This window comes from Adiantum capillus-veneris, chromosome 17 (assembly GCF_014529385.1).
Source record: "Adiantum capillus-veneris isolate H3 chromosome 17, ASM1452938v2, whole genome shotgun sequence".
Taxonomy (NCBI): Eukaryota; Viridiplantae; Streptophyta; class Polypodiopsida; order Polypodiales; family Pteridaceae; genus Adiantum; species Adiantum capillus-veneris.
In genome coordinates this window covers 66,060,365-66,075,850 of record NC_140947.1, presented here as the reverse complement: position 1 = coordinate 66,075,850, position 15,486 = coordinate 66,060,365, and the positions used below count along the sequence as shown (strand labels likewise).

The window sequence follows — 15,486 nt, the reverse complement described above, 5'->3', positions numbered from 1 at the left end:
ACTCAATAGCTTCCGAGGACAGAATCTACATCAGGAAGGGGGGCATGTTAACCCTCACGGCTCACGGACACCCCATCACCTACGACGGATGTGTATTATGTATTTGGTAGAGTTAGGTACCGGGCTTGTCGGACCAATAGGAAAAGGGTAAGAGTGATCGCCGATGAGAGGCACACTCTAACCGAGACATTCAAGGGATTAGTTGGCTAAGCATGGGCGCCCAAGTGTGAATGGGGTGAGCTCATATAAAAGCCAACTAAACCTAAAATTCACTCATTCTCTCATTTGTGCAATAGAAGAGTGCTCTTGCTCCATCTCCATCTCCATCTTCTTCTTCTTCACCTCCTTGTGTGTGTGTGTATGTGTGAGAGAGAGAGAGAGGGAGAGTGTGTGTGCGATCGAGCATTACGAAGGCACGACAGCGGCGAAGCGGTTGAGAGCGGCACGACTGCAGCTTCTTCTTCATCGCGGCGAGGAATCCACCACGAAGGCGAGCGTAGAGCGGTGAGTGACACATCCTTTGCTCTCTTGAGCTTGCTAGATTAGTCTTGTTGTGTGCTTGGAGCCATTTGTGGCTCGCACACAGTGTATCAGCAAGTCCCTTGCTTCGACAGTGCGGCAAGAAGCGCACAACATCCATGTTTGTCTGCTTTAATTGTGATTGGTAGCATAATATTCAGCGCATTTTCTTAGTATCAATCATTAAATTCAATGTAATTTTTTGTCATAATCACTTGTCTAGGCTTAAAAATCAAGCAGTCCGACTAAGCTAGTTTGACCAAGCTAGGCGTTAGAGATCTTCTCTTAATACCATGGGTAATGCCTTCCTAATAATCAATGGTTACTTAGGTTCTTAATCCGATTTAGGTAGCATTGTCTGAAATGTACTAGGGCTTTCTAGTGGGCTTAGTCCCTATTGACCTTTAGCTTAAGTATTATAAAGGGAGTTTACTAGTGTGATGAGCCTGGGGAGGGTAAGAGTGTTATATGACCCCCCAAAGTTACAAAATTAAAATGCTGAAAATGAACAAACAAAAAATCAAAGTGCCACAATGTAAAAACTTAAGCTGGAAGAGAAACCTCAGCTTGATTTGGTACTCCACTCACATGTATCGCCTATGGTACTAGAGCCCTAGAGGTTCCCAGCGTGGGCGCTTTTCCTTGAAAAGAAAAAACCCCAAGGCATACAAAATAAGCACACACATCAAAATTGAATCACTGTGAAAAGATTTTGGGGGGTTAAAGAAAAGGTAGTCAGTCATGCAATGATTTCATGAGAAATTCCTTTTATCGTAGCTTAACTACAAGGTCTTCTAGGTATAGCCTCTAGTCAACCCTCGGACATGAAATACTTGGCTCTCGCGATTAAACAACTTAATTGACTAGAGAAAATTGAGAAGCTTGCCCATGGTATTAATAGTCGATCTTTAGTGCCTTTCGATCGTTGAATTAGCGACCCCGAACTTGTTTAGTTTTTTACCTTTCCAACTGTTTATGCGTTTGATTATATTGCAATTTAATGTTTATTGCTGACAAATGTTACCATATACATGTGGTAGTGATGTGTGTGAACACACTAGGACCGTCGGGGCATTTTTTCCCTCTTTAGGAGGTTTTTTCCCCCGAGCATTGTATATACGCCCATCACTCTAGGGCTATCTATCTTTTCATTACACACTAAGTAACACACTCTCTATTGTGTGCCTTGAGCTTCCTTCGTCTTCTCCAAGCTGTGTGCGTTTCTTTGCAATCCTAATTCCAAAAATTTGTATCAGAGCAGGTTACGTCCTCCCAGGCTTAGTCGCCAACTACTCCAGTACACGCCTACTCACTTTCTCCGATTTCAATGAGCTTTGGCGAGCGTTTGCAGGTCGACAAATATTTCGGGGAAACTTGTAGAGCTTGGTCTGCCCAGATTTTTTATTTGGGCTCATTTCGGCCTCCGTTTCCACTACAAGCAGTACTGCACCGGCTATTTTGTCATTTTGTGCAGAGTTTCTGTCAGTGCCGTTTTCTGCATAACATGTGTCTTACAGTCTTCTACGGTTTGTGCTACATAGCACGTGTTGTTCCCGCTCCGTTTCTCCTATTTTCGGGCAGTTTTCACATCAAGTGCAGCATTTACCATGGCTGACAACAACAACACAAATATGTTCAAGATGTTTGTTGCTGAGGACAGGTTGGATGGGGACAATTACCCTATGTGGGCTTATATGATGCAACATGTTCTTGTGTCAAAGGGCGTCTGAAACATTGTGCAGGGCATTGATGTACGTCCTGATTCTGAGGATGTAGCCGATGTTGAGGATGTTGCAGGTCTTGCTGGTGTTAGAGTTGTTTTGCCTACGGCAGAACAAGCTCGTTGGGATGTTAAGGATACGCAGGCTCATGCATTGATTGCGTTGTCTGTGAAGCGCACCATTGTTCCTCACATCCGTTCAGCAAAATCTGCAAAACAGGCTTGGGATATTCTAGCAGGTCTTTATGCAAGCCGCAATGAGGCTAAAATTGCTTTGCTGCGTAAAGAGCTGGAGTCGAAGATTATGCATGAGGAAGATGATATGGACACTTTCCTTGCTAGTGTCAAAGATATCAATGAGCAACTTATTTCTACAGGTGAAGTCATTTCAGATAGTTCCCTTGTGCAGACTGTTCTTGATACCTTACCAGATTCCTACCAGACTTTTGCTAGTACTTGGAGACTGATGACCCAAGGAAATCCTGAAGTTGTCAAGTTTGATGCATTATGCACATTGTTGTTGCAAGAGTCACTTTCTAGAAAAAAAGAGGACTAGGCAGTGTGCAGTTGAACAGGCTTTTATTGCTTCTCAAAGAAAGGGTGGTAACAGTAATGCAGCCACTTCTTATGGTTCTGCTGCGAGTGGAAAAAATTATGTTCCTAATGCTTCTGTTGGCAGCACTTCGTCTGGGAATTCTAGTTATAAGGGCAAAAAGAAGATGCGTTGCCATTATTGTAAAGCTAATGATCACTTGATCAAGTCGTGTCCTAAGTTGAAGGCCAAAGAGGCTAAGAAGAAAGAGGGTGGTTCCACTGCAAATGCTGGCTCCACTGCAAATGCAGCCATTGTTGAGTCTTCTGTGAAAGGAGACTGTGATGCTGATGTTGATGCAGAATGGGCTTTTCATGTTGTCCATGATGCATGCTTGTCAGTTGCTGTAGATTCACATGTGTGGTATTTCGACAGTGGTGCTACAAAGCACATTACCTCACATCGTGAATTGTGTACCTCTCTCAAGTCTTTCCCTCATGGGAATTCAGTCACTTGTGCCAACAATGCCTCTTATCCAGTTCAGGGAGTTGGAAAGATTGTGCTTACTGCTGCTAATGGCAGTTCTTTCACACTTGTTGATGCACTTTATGTACCTGGGATCAAGAAGAATCTCTTGTCTGTATCCGCACTTGCTAGACTTGGACTTGTAGTCAAATTTGTGGATGACAGATGTACAGTTCATGATCTCAGTTTTGGTGATAAAATTGTTGCATCTAGCCTTTTGTGCCGTGGGCTGTATAAGCTCACTTTGTATGACAAGTGTGAACAAAATTTTGCAAATGTTGTTGCAGATTCAAGGACTATTTCAGATGCAAAACTTTGGCATGCACATTTTGGTCATCTGAATTTTGTCAGTTTGCTGCGTTTGCAAAAATCTGATATGTTTGCTTCTTTGCCGCCTCTTGAAGCACCTGTCAAACATGTTTGTGAAGGCTGTATTTTGGGTAAGATGCAGCGTTCTAAGTTTCCAAAGGATGGTTCAGTTCGGGCCACATGCAGGTTGCAACTTGTGCATAGTGATGTTTGTGGGCCCATGCAAACTCCGTCCTTGGGCAATTACCTGTACTTCGTGACTTTCATTGATGATTACTCTAGGCATTCATGGGTATTTCCGCTTAAAGCAAAGTCTGAAGTTTTTATGTGCTTCAAACAATTTCTGGCTATGGCTGAAAATGTCTCGAAATGTACTATGGGCACCCTCCGTTCCGATCGAGGGGGGGAGTATATGTCTCATGAATTTAATGCATTTCTGGCTAGTCGTGGGATAAAACACCAATGTACAGTGCCTTATACACCTCAGTAAAACGGTGTTGCTGAGAGGAAAAACAGGTTTGAAGTTGAGTCTACATGATGCTGGTGATCCTGCTGATGTCACTCTTTACCAAACTGTTGTTGGCTGCCTCATTTATGTATGCAACACGAGGCCAGATATTCAATTTGCAGTCTCACAGGTCAGCAAATTCATGCATAGCCTAGGGTCTAAGCATTGGCAGGCTGTCAAGAGGATTTTCTGCTACCTTAGTGGCACTTTACACCTTGGCTTGTTTTATCCCAAGGGGGGATCATTGCCGCCAGACTTACATTCTTTTTCGGACTCAGATTGGGCTGGTTGTTTTGACACGCGAGTGTCCACAAGTGGTTTTTGTTTCATGCTTGGCAGTTCATGTATATCATGGTTAAGCAAGAAGCAACCTATTGTGGCCACTTCGAGTTGTGAGGCTGAGTACAGGGCAGTCTTCACAGCTACGGTTGAGTGTGTATGGCTCAGACGCCGTATGGCTGATTTGGGTGTTGGACAAGACACTGCCAACACTATCTACACTGACAGTCAGAGCGCATTGGTAGTTGCGAGGAACCGAGTTTTTCATGCTCGCACAAAGCACATTGAGGTGCATTACCACTATGTCAGGGAGAGGCTCTAATCAAGAGAGATTAGCTTTGCTTATGTGCCAACACAGGACAACCTTGCAGATCTTTTCACAAAGGCATTGTCTCGTGAGAAGCTTGAAGCTTTCCGCAAAGCTTTGGGCTTACTCCCCTTTGTGGACTGATCATGTCCTGAGGGCATGGCACTTCCCTTTACTCATGTGCCAGCTCTCGTTCACCGCATCACTCCAGGGGGGATTTGTTACCATATACATGTGGTAGTGATGTGTGTGAACACACTAGGACCGCCGGGGCATTTTTTCCCTCTTTAGGAGGTTTTTTCCCCCGAGCATTGTATATACGCCCATTACTCTAGGGCTATCTATCTTTCCATTACACACTAAGTAACACACTCTCTATTGTGTGCCTTGAGCTTCCTTCATCTTCTCCAAGCTGTGTGCGTTTCTCTGCAACCCTAATTCCAACAACAAATGGTTTAGAATTATACTACCAATCAATTTGTCTTCCTAAAACTACCTAAAGGGATTAGTTGGCTAAGCATGGGCGCCCAAGTGTGAATGGGGCGAGCTCATATAAAAGTCAACTAAATCTAAAATTCACGGATTCCCTCATTTGTGCAATTGAAGAGTGCTCTTGCTCCATCTCCATTTTCTTCTTCTTCATCTCCTTGTGTGTGTGTATGCGTGAGAGAGAGAGAGAGAGTGTGTGTGTGTGCGATCGAGCATTGTGGCGGCACGACAGCGGCGAGGCGGTTGAACGCGGCGTAGCGGCGTCTCCCTCTTCTTCGTAACGAGGAATCTCACTACAGCAAACGTAGAGCGGTGAGTGACACACCATCGTCATCTTTGAGCTTACTAGTTTAGGCTTGTTGTGTGCTTGGAGCCATTTGTGGCTCGCACACAGTGTATCGGCAAGTTCCTAGCATTGACACGTGCAACAGACTCTCTCTCTCTCTCTCTCTCTCTCTCTCTCTCTCTCTCTCTCTCTCTCTCTCTCTCTCTCTCCTCTCTACATACTGCCATCACCATGCTTAACTACATCCCTCTCCTACACCCTTCCTCATTGTTTCTCCCTCAATCCCTTTTTTTATAAAGATCCCACTCCCATGATGAGAGAGAGAGAGAGACCATCTCTCTCTCTCTCTCTCTCTCTCTCTCTCTCTCTCTCTCTCTCTCTCTCTCTCTCTACATACTACCATCACCACGCTTAACTGCATCCCTCTCCTACACCCTTCCTCATTGTTTCTCCCTCAATCCCTTTTTTAGAAAGATCCCACTCCCATGATGTGTGTGTGTGTGTGTGTGTGTGTGTGTGTGTGTGTGTGTGTGTGTGTGTGTGTGTGTGTGTGTGTGTGTGTGTGTGTGTGAGAGAGAGAGAGAGAGAGAGATAGATAGATAGATTTTATTATCGTCCTCGGAGGTCAAATATGACCTATGGGACCAAAGTTACATGTGATGTAGTATGTGTATGGCTGATGAGTGACTCTCGATGCTCCAAAATTGTAGTGATGAGAGTCGCAATGGAGAGCCCACACTTTGGCTGGGAGAGGAAAGTGTGTAGGTCTAAGTTATGCCTGAAAATGTGAGAGAAGCAAGTTCGGATGTGATCAAAAGCTGAGCACTCTAGTAGTGTGTGGTACTCAGACTCTCGAACTTGCAGTGAGCATAATGTGCACAATCGATTTGACTCTTCTCCATTGCCCCAACGCCCTATCTCGCATCGAAGGAAATGGGAGCTAAGCCGAATTGCTGCGATAGTGCGTATCGCGGACAAGGGAATAGGCTCAAGCATGTAAGTGTGAGTACGGTTTCCTCTCTCAGCGAAGAACATGGTTTTGTAGTTGGGGGCAATATAGGTGGTGTAATGTATGAATCGTGACCCACCGGATTTCTCCCAAGCTGTAATACATTGGCGTTGTAGAAAAGCTTCATTCACTTGAGAGTCAATTGAAGCATCGTGTAGCAAGTGTAATGCATCCCATCTCCCAAACCACTTCTTTATGTCTTGCATCCATCCCGTGCTCAAGATCTTGCTTTTATGCGTCTTTTGAACTTTTTTGCTTGCTTCCCATGCAATTGTAGGAAGTCGATGTGAGGGGTTTTGACGCATCTTTATCATGTACTCCACAACCCTTTCCATGCCCATAACCTCAATTGGAAGAGATCCCGACTCAAGAAGTAGGAGCATATATGGTGTTTGTGTCTTAACTTGGAGAAAGTTTGTAAGAAAACGCTTTTGGACATTCTCAAACTCTTTCCAAGTAGACTTTGAGATGCTCCCGCCCCACACTTCAACTCCATAAAGAAGAACCGGTGTCACCAATGCATCAAAAAGATACTTCTTGAGAACCCAACACTTGATGTTTCCCGCATTACACATGTTCTCAAATGCATAATATGCTCTCTTTCCCGCTTCCAAACGACGCATAGCACATTCATGCCACTTGTGATTGGATGGAACCTCAAGGCCAAGGTACTTAAAGCTCTCAACAACTTCAAGTGTCTCGTTGTTGTACACAATGCATGGCTTCTCCTTATGGTTGGTTTTCACAAGCATAACCTTTGTTTTGGATTCATTTACAATCAGCCCACTATGCAAGCAAAAGTTCTCAAGGACAACCATAAGCTTTTGTGCATCTTCTAAAGTGTGTGCTAGAAGCACTACATCATCCGCATACAACAAAAGCATGATTACCGCATTGCAAATAGTGACCTCTTCAATGCCTTCTTCTTGCATAAAGTCAAGTACCATTTGTTCCAATTGATCGATGCATAGACCAAAGAGAGTTGGTGACAATGGACATCCTTGTTTAACCCCAATAGTGCTTACAAATTTTTTTGAAATTTCTCTTCCCATGCGCAATTGACAAATCACCTTCTCATAGATTCGAGAAACCGCAAGCATAAACTCACTTGGCACTTGGAGTTCTTCCATCCTTCTCCACAAATTGTTACGTGGAATCATATCAAAGGCTTTCTTAAAGTCCACAAAACAACAATACAATCGCTTGCCTTTCAACCGACTTTCCTCCATGAGAACACGAAGAGTGACAAGATGATCAATGGTGCTATGGCATCGACGAAAACCCGCTTGTCCCTTTGCACGTTTATCATTCTCTTCAGCCCAATCACTCAATTTCATTTCCATTATGCATCCAAACAACTTTGCCATAAGAGACCCAATCATTATAGTCCGGTAGTTGCTTACATTCTTTACATCCCCTCCTTTATGCAAAGGCTTAACCCAATTAGTACTCCAATCATAAGGCATACCATGTTGAAGTGCAAGGTTGAACATATCACACATCCACTCATGGGTAAAATCTCCCGTCCATTTGATCATCTCCGGCTTGATACCTTGAAGATCTCCCGCTTTGCGAGTGGCCAACTTTTCAAGCCCACCGCATACATCCTCAATAGTAAAAAAAGACGGCATACATGGGAGTGAACCATAAAATGGCATTTTTTCAGTATTTTCTTGCTCATATAATTGCTTACAATGTGTGTACATATCCACTAGACTCAAGTTACCAAAATTCTCAATCCGCTTGCCTCTCAAGTTTCTCCAAAATCTTCCACATGCATGTGCCTTTTCTTGGACTTGAAATTCTTGTTGCTTTACTTCCCATCTTCTTCTCTTCTTTTGAATCAATGCCTTGTATGTATGCAAATGACTTTGATAGTTGTCTTTGTCCATAGTTGCATCAAGCTTTATCAAGGACTTTCAAGCATCTTGACATTCTTTATCAAACCACCTTTTGTGTGATCTATCTTTGTTGATACCATGGAGATGCTTTATGGCAAAGCATTCTTCCGCACAAGAACAAAGAGCTTTTTTGAAAGCTTCCCATTTAGTTTCCAATGGTGCATCACATTGAAGCTTTGTCATCCATAATTTTTGCTCAACCATTTCAATGTACATTGGTGCCCGTTTGAAATCCATACATAGTGATAACTTCTCTTTCCTTTGGCTGAGATTATCATGCTTAGTTGCTTCTCCACATGAAAGGTCAATACATAAGGTGCGATGGTCGGATTCCGGGGTCCATTGACCAAACATAAAACTCTTTATGCGATACATGATGGCTTCAGAGAGTAGCATATAGTCAATCACACTATCCCCATTATGTCTTCTACATGTAAATCCATTGGTTCCACTCCACAAAGATACACCATTGGCAATGAGCATACCCGTGCTATTACACATGTGTAAAAGTAACTTTCCATAGTGATCCGGCTCTTTCGCATCCATTGAAGTACGATCATACAAGTGAACTTCCTCCAACTCCCTTGAAATGTATGGCATATCAAATTGTTGAGTATCATGTTGCAATGTTTTTGTGCGAGCATTCATATCCCCAAATACAATAACATCACCTTCACCTTTGAAATAAGCAATGTCCTCTTCCAAATCAGAAAATGGTTGATCGCTATCCATGCAAGCATAAAAGGGAGAATCATGATGAGGAATGTAGCAACCGGCTAAAAAAATGGGTGCTCTTTTTGGTGTCATAATTTTCAGCCATACATAACGTTTGTACTTGTCATCTTTCACAATTGATACAAAATCTTCCAATCCTTTCTTAACCATACATGCTAACCCTCCTTGTCCTCTTCGTTGCTTGAGATTCTTTGACCACATCAATGAATGTACATTGTAATCCTCCAAGCCGTCAATCCTTTGTGTATCATGCTCCCAAGTTTCAACAAGAAGTACAACATCGGCTTTGCTTGTTAGTTCATCAATGCCAACCCCCGCATTCCATGGGTATCCATTACAATTTCAAAAGCATATTTTCAATTGTAACTCGGTCTCATAGGTCACGCATCCCTATTTGCTTGAGAGACTTGCCTCCTCCTTGGGCATATTTTCTTCATGAGAGATCTCCTTGTTTTTATTATTCTTTTCCTCATATGCCTTGCGACGCATATTTTGTTGCTTAATAGTGCGATCTTCACATACAAAACATTTTGTATCCCTCAAATAGATCCAACTATTATCAAGGATAATCTTTCGCTTGGTCTCATCCGGCATGGTGCATACAATTGGCCGTTCTCCCGAGCGAGGAGCTCCTTGCTTCCCCACTCTATGTGCTCCATAGACCATAACTCCGGACATGCCAAAGTGGGTTTTGAAGAAATCTTCAATAACAATGGCAAGAGAAGGAGGTGTCTCTAACTTCTCTTCGGGAATTCCACGAATAACAATGTTCTTGGAACGTCGCTCCCGTTCTTTCAACTCCTCCACATCCACATTCTCAACATTCTTTGTTTGAACCATAGCTTGCATGAGTGAGGAATTAGAAACCACAATGCTACCACATACATCAGCCCAAGATTTGTTTGTGCATACATTTTTCATGTCGCATACATCCCGGCTCATAGTGTCAAATTTCTCCTCTTTCAATACATGGTCATGCTCTACTTTGCTCATCCGCTCCTTCAAAGCATTCAAGTCCATAAGAGAGTGTTTACATTCCTTGACTTCCTCTTCAAGTTGCATCAAACGTGTTGTTTGCATCTCAAGTGTCCTCTTGAGATTTTCATTCTCAACCACAAGTACCCTTAGTGTGCCATTCTCCATTGCAAGTGCTCGTAAGTCTTCGCCTTGTTTGTTTACGGTCTCTTGCAATGATACCAAGTACGCCATGATCATGGTTTCCGATGTCGTTGGTTGGGTGGTTGTGTTGTTATCTCCACACTTAGGAGATTTTGGATCACTTTCCACAATGGTTGTGGATCTTGTTGAAGAAGAAGAACCCTTGCGAGTGCCGGAAGACATTGTATGTAAAATAGGAGATGAGAATCAATTTTGTTGAACTTGTTCACTTCGGAAATGCTGCTACAGAAACGCCTTCCATAACTCTGAAAATTTTTGTCTTTACATCAATGCGTAGAGGACTTCGTGCTCTTCGATTGAGGCTATAGATCACCCAAATCGGAGTTCGGATGAAGAAGTTATGATCAAAAGAAGTTCGGAGAGAGAGAGAGAGAGAGAAGGGAGAGGGAGGAAAAAGAAATCAAGAGAAATTGTGTGAGAGATAGAGAGGAAGAGAGAAAGGAGGGGGGGGGGGGGGGGGGGGGGGGGGGGGGGTGGCTTGAGTTTAAGTGGCCATTGAGCTACTAGTAGCAATTCACATCATGTTAAAACAATCCACGCTATTTGGATAAGTGGTGGCAAGCCCCGTGCTTTAGTTGCGACAGTTGAGAAATTAGACTCTTTATTACATGCTACAATTAGCCAAGCTAGAAAAAGTTTCCCATGTTTAAACAAGCTAAGGATTGCTACTCACACATACACACAAACAGTCCCATGTTTACAAAGAAAGGACTATAACACATTAGCACAGAGAGAGGGGGGGGGGGGGAAGAACACAAATAGGCGATGCTAAATATAGGTTTAGTTAAGCATTGCATGCTCTATAACATATTGTTAGCTAAGCTTGCTTTTATCTTGCTCACCCAATTGGAGGCTACCATGTGGATGCTTTTAGAGAGTGGGTTGCTCGGGATGAAAGTTATGCATGCCATGTAAATATAGTGTTGCGGTCACCATCTCATTGGATGATGGGAGTACAGAAAGGTTTTCACCTCTATTTTGTCGGCCAGCTCCTTTGATCCTAGAGTGACCCACCAAACAGGTGGAAGAGTGAGGGTGGGTTCAAACTGGAAGGATGGAAGAAAAGTACCCTTCCACCACTTCTAGGCAGAACACAGGGGAGCTCAGCTCTTCCGCGACCCTAATATTGACACCAAGCAGTAGCCATATGTGCTCCCTTTGCTTGCATGGCAATGCGCCATAGGCTGGAGAAGAAAGTTGTCAAGGTGGGGGTGCTCACGGGGGGGGGGGGGGGGGGGGGGGGGAACTTTTCTCTTCCTTGACATGGCTGCCATGTTAGCAACTTCCATTGCCCTATGTGAATAGGGCAAGTGACAGAGACGATTTTTGATTGGCTTGCGTCAAAAGCACCCCTCTTCTCCGCACACTGTGAATAGAGCCTGACTATAATATACCATGGTGTGTGTGTGTGTGTGTGTGTGTGTGAGAGAGAGAGAGAGAGAGAGACAGATTCTCATAATATTCTCATTTGTGAGGGATCGATTCACATGAATGTGTTAAACACAGCAACTCAACGTCCTCTTTCGAATCCCGAAAGAAACCTTGAACAATGCACGCCACCTCTCACTTCAGAAGACCGTTAGCTCTCCTCTCCCTCTCTCGTGCGCGCACGCCCACTCATACACACAATCTGCGCATTGCCCAGCAAACCTCGCAGCAACTCTTCTGTCATACAAGCAGAATATGTTCTGTAGCGCGATTCTTCTAAAAGATCGGAGAATGCCAAGGTAAGCTTTTGTGGTCATGGGTTTCTCTAAAGCATCCACAGCTTGGCCCCTGTGAGGTTGGCAATGAAGGCTTGAATACGAACACACACACACACACACACACAGATAACGTCCCCCGTCGCATGGCATTACAAGCTCAACAGGGTATGCTCATCAACAGAGGAAGACGATGCATTCTCATGCTGCTTTCAATGCTGATTTTACACACACATGCCTCACAAAGTGATCTCTCTGCCTTACAAGCATTCAAGAGCTCTTGCCATGTCAACATGGGCACCCAAAAGCTAAGAACATGGGCAGGGGAGGACCCCTGTTCAGGCCTCTGGTATGGAGTAAGCTGCATACGCGGTCGCGTAACACGCCTCGTTTTGGAACGAATGCAACTCAATGGGTCCATTGATGCACTCGCACAACTCGAGCAACTGCGTGTTCTCAGCTTGGATGGCAACAATCTGTATGGCTCCCTCCCCAATATGAGCAGTTGGAGGTACCTTAAATTTCTCTACCTTTCTCATAACAGCTTCACAGGCCCCATCCCGGACTCCATGTCGAGTGTTTTGCGGCTATGGAGGCTTGATCTTTCGAATAACATGCTCAGTGGAGCCATCCCCTCCTCAATCAATGGCTTATCCAATCTTCTGACCCTTAACTTGCAGAGTAATCAGCTGTCAGGCTGTCTCCCTATTCTTAATCTGTCAAAACTGAAGGACTTCAATGTCTCTAGCAACCAACTGTCCGGCCCAATCCCGAGCTCACTCTCGAACTTCTCCATCTCTTCATTTGGAGGTAACAGAGATCTTTGCGGGAGACCACTTTCAATATGTACAAATGTCTCACCATCAATCAGCAACAAGTCCAGCAGCAAGAGCGAAGGAAATACCGGGGGCACCTCATCAACGCCAAGCTTTCTGCCATCATCGTCATCACCAGCATCATCATCCTCACTGCCATCACCATCTCCATTACCATCATTCTTGTCTGCATCATCACCAGGCGTAAAGCAATACTCTCTCAAAATAGGTTTAGGAGCCCTTCTCGCCATCATAGTGGGAGATCTTGCAGCCGTGGTGCTCATTTGCTCTGCATTCATCATGTATTACAGAAATAAATATCTACGACCCGTGTCGCCTAACCAGCCAAAGAAGAAGAAGACGAGAAGGGATGCACAGATTTCACCTACAAAGTATCCTACACTAAAGGCCGAAACTGAGAAGGGAAAGCTTGTGTTTTTAGACAGCAAGAAAGAGTTTGATTTGGAAGATTTGCTCCATGCGTCGGCCGAGATGCTGGGAAAGGGAAGCTATGGTACTGCTTATAAGGCAGTCCTAGAAGATGGGTTTTCCGTCGTCGTGAAGCGGGTTAAGGATATTAATGGTGCAAGCAGGAAGGAATTTGAGCAGCATATGGACCTCATAGGAAAGCTGCGGCACCCAAATGTCGTATCCCTGCGGGCTTACTTCTATGCAAGAGAAGAAAAGCTTCTTGTTTACGACTACTTACCAAGTGGAAATCTCTTTTCCCTTCTTCATGGTAATGGTGGTGACAATACACAAATATGTTGATGTGCACACAAACACACACACCTGTGCATATGTTGCATGAATAAATGGGGTTTTCCTCAGTGGGACATTGACGGACAATCATGTGTTTTTTATGTCATTCTATGTAGGTAATCGAGCCGCTGGAAGAACGCCGGTTGATTGGACAACCAGATTGAAGCTCGGTCTCGGAGCCGCCAGAGGTCTAGCTTTCATTCATCAGCAGTGCAAAGCTCAGAAGTTGCCACATGGAAACATCAAATCCTGCAACATACTGATTGACAAGAACGGTAATGCATGCGTATCCGATTTCGGCCTGGTCTTGATGGCAAGCCCTTCGGTGACGGCCTCAAGGATAACGGGGTATAGAGCACCAGAGCATCTTGTGACAAAGCAAGTCTCTCAAAGAGGGGATGTATACAGTTTTGGTGTGCTTTTGCTGGAGCTTTTGACAGGCAAAGCACCGGCGCAATCGCATGCGCCTGAGAAGGCCGTAAATCTACCAAAGTGGGTGCAATCGGTAGTCCAAGAGGAGTGGACAGCTGAAGTGTTTGATGCCGAGCTAATGAGGTATAAGAACATTGAAGAAGAGATGGTAAGCATGCTACAAATTGCAATGGCATGTGTTTCGCAAACGCCAGAGCATCGACCGAAGATGAGCCAAGTAGTGAGGATGATTGAGAACATCATTGGAGGCGGTGGTGACCAGCAAACACCTGCGAGGATTGACTCGTTCGAGTCACTCTCCATGTCCCCTTATGTATCAGAGGAAACAGGAGCAAGCCAATAAATAGATAGCATCTTACGATCTTAGGCTGTAGAGGAAGCTCTAATGGGCATAGACATTCTCTTGAGAGTCACAGAGCAAGCAGACTGCTTAGCTATTATGTTGCATGAGCACATTGGAGATTTGGCTTCAACAGGTGCAAAATTCTCTATCCATGCACAGTTGCTAAGGTGTTGGGGTGGTGGGAGAGGGCCTTTTATTTTGGGTCCTCCAAAGCATTGAAGAGCAAATTTCATTGAGGAAGCTTTGGAAGAGTCAGTATACTTGTGAATCTCTCTCTCTCTCTCTCTCTCTCTCTCTCTCTCCCTCCTTATAAAGTTAGCTAGTATGTTGGGTGGCCTCTTAGACATTGAGAGGTTGTAGGAGTGAGTGTCTCTTCATGTTGGGTGGCCTCTTAGTTAGAATGTTGGGTGCCTCTTAAGACATTGAGAGGGTGTGAACTTGTTGTAAGAGTGAGTTTCTCTTCATGATGCAGTGTATGGACGTAAATAGAAGTCAAGGAAGATGGATGGTGTTATGAAGTTGAGTGGCAGTGATCATGATGAAGAGGCTATATTCAGGTGCCAAGCGCTAATTGATTGCTGTAGCCAACTCTCAACCATTACTGGGGATGGCCCAAAAGGTGTAGCACAGTGTCCTTTCTATGCATAATTGACATTAAACCTGCAATTTACCACTTAAGTATGCTTGAGTGGATCACCTGTGTTGGTTTAACCCATTCTACTCCACTGGGTTTGTTGGCCCAACTCGTCACTATTGGCTAGATTTGAGAAACCAACTCTCATAAACGTAGTGGCATGTATGATAGACGGATTGCACCGTGGGCATAGTAGTACTACTTTGAGAAGGGGAATCCAACTACATAGCAATTCACAAGAAGATTTATAATTTTCTCATGTGGGAAAACGGAGTCTTTTCTAGTGTTTTTCATACAATGAATAACATCATGAGCTTCTGCTCAAGAGGCACCGCATACCTAGCTAGGTATGCGGTGCCTCCCTCACAGAAGCTCATGATGTTGAGGTAAGTCACAATGTGGGAATTATTGTGAGAATTTGTCCAAAACTTCTTGTGCAATAGAAGAGGGTACTTGAATTTGTCTAAATTTCTTCTTAAATGCTTCTAAAATTATCTAG

The 15,486-nt window shown here is 44.1% G+C and overlaps 1 protein-coding gene across 1 annotated transcript; it reads left to right on the top strand.

Annotated features, from left to right (window-relative positions):
* The first annotated feature begins 11,840 nt into the window (after positions 1-11,840).
* On the top strand, positions 11,841-15,282 carry LOC147437412 (putative leucine-rich repeat receptor-like protein kinase At1g68400). The gene is made up of 2 exons (XM_086486945.1): positions 11,841-13,555; positions 13,695-15,282. The coding sequence occupies exons 1-2, from the start codon at positions 12,148-12,150 to the stop codon at positions 14,351-14,353; spliced, it is 2,067 nt and encodes a 688-aa protein (XP_086343071.1). The 5' UTR covers positions 11,841-12,147; the 3' UTR covers positions 14,354-15,282.
* Positions 15,283-15,486: the final 204 nt, after the last annotated feature.

What these genes read in the sequence shown, in the direction of transcription:
- LOC147437412 (XM_086486945.1), top strand. Translation starts at nt 12,148, where the DNA reads ATGGCATTACAAGCTCAACAGGGTATGCTCATCAACAGAGGAAGACGA. An exon ending in TCTCTTTTCCCTTCTTCATG is followed by an intron (nt 13,556 to 13,694) that starts GTAATGGTGGTG and finishes CATTCTATGTAG; the next exon opens with GTAATCGAGCCGCTGGAAGA.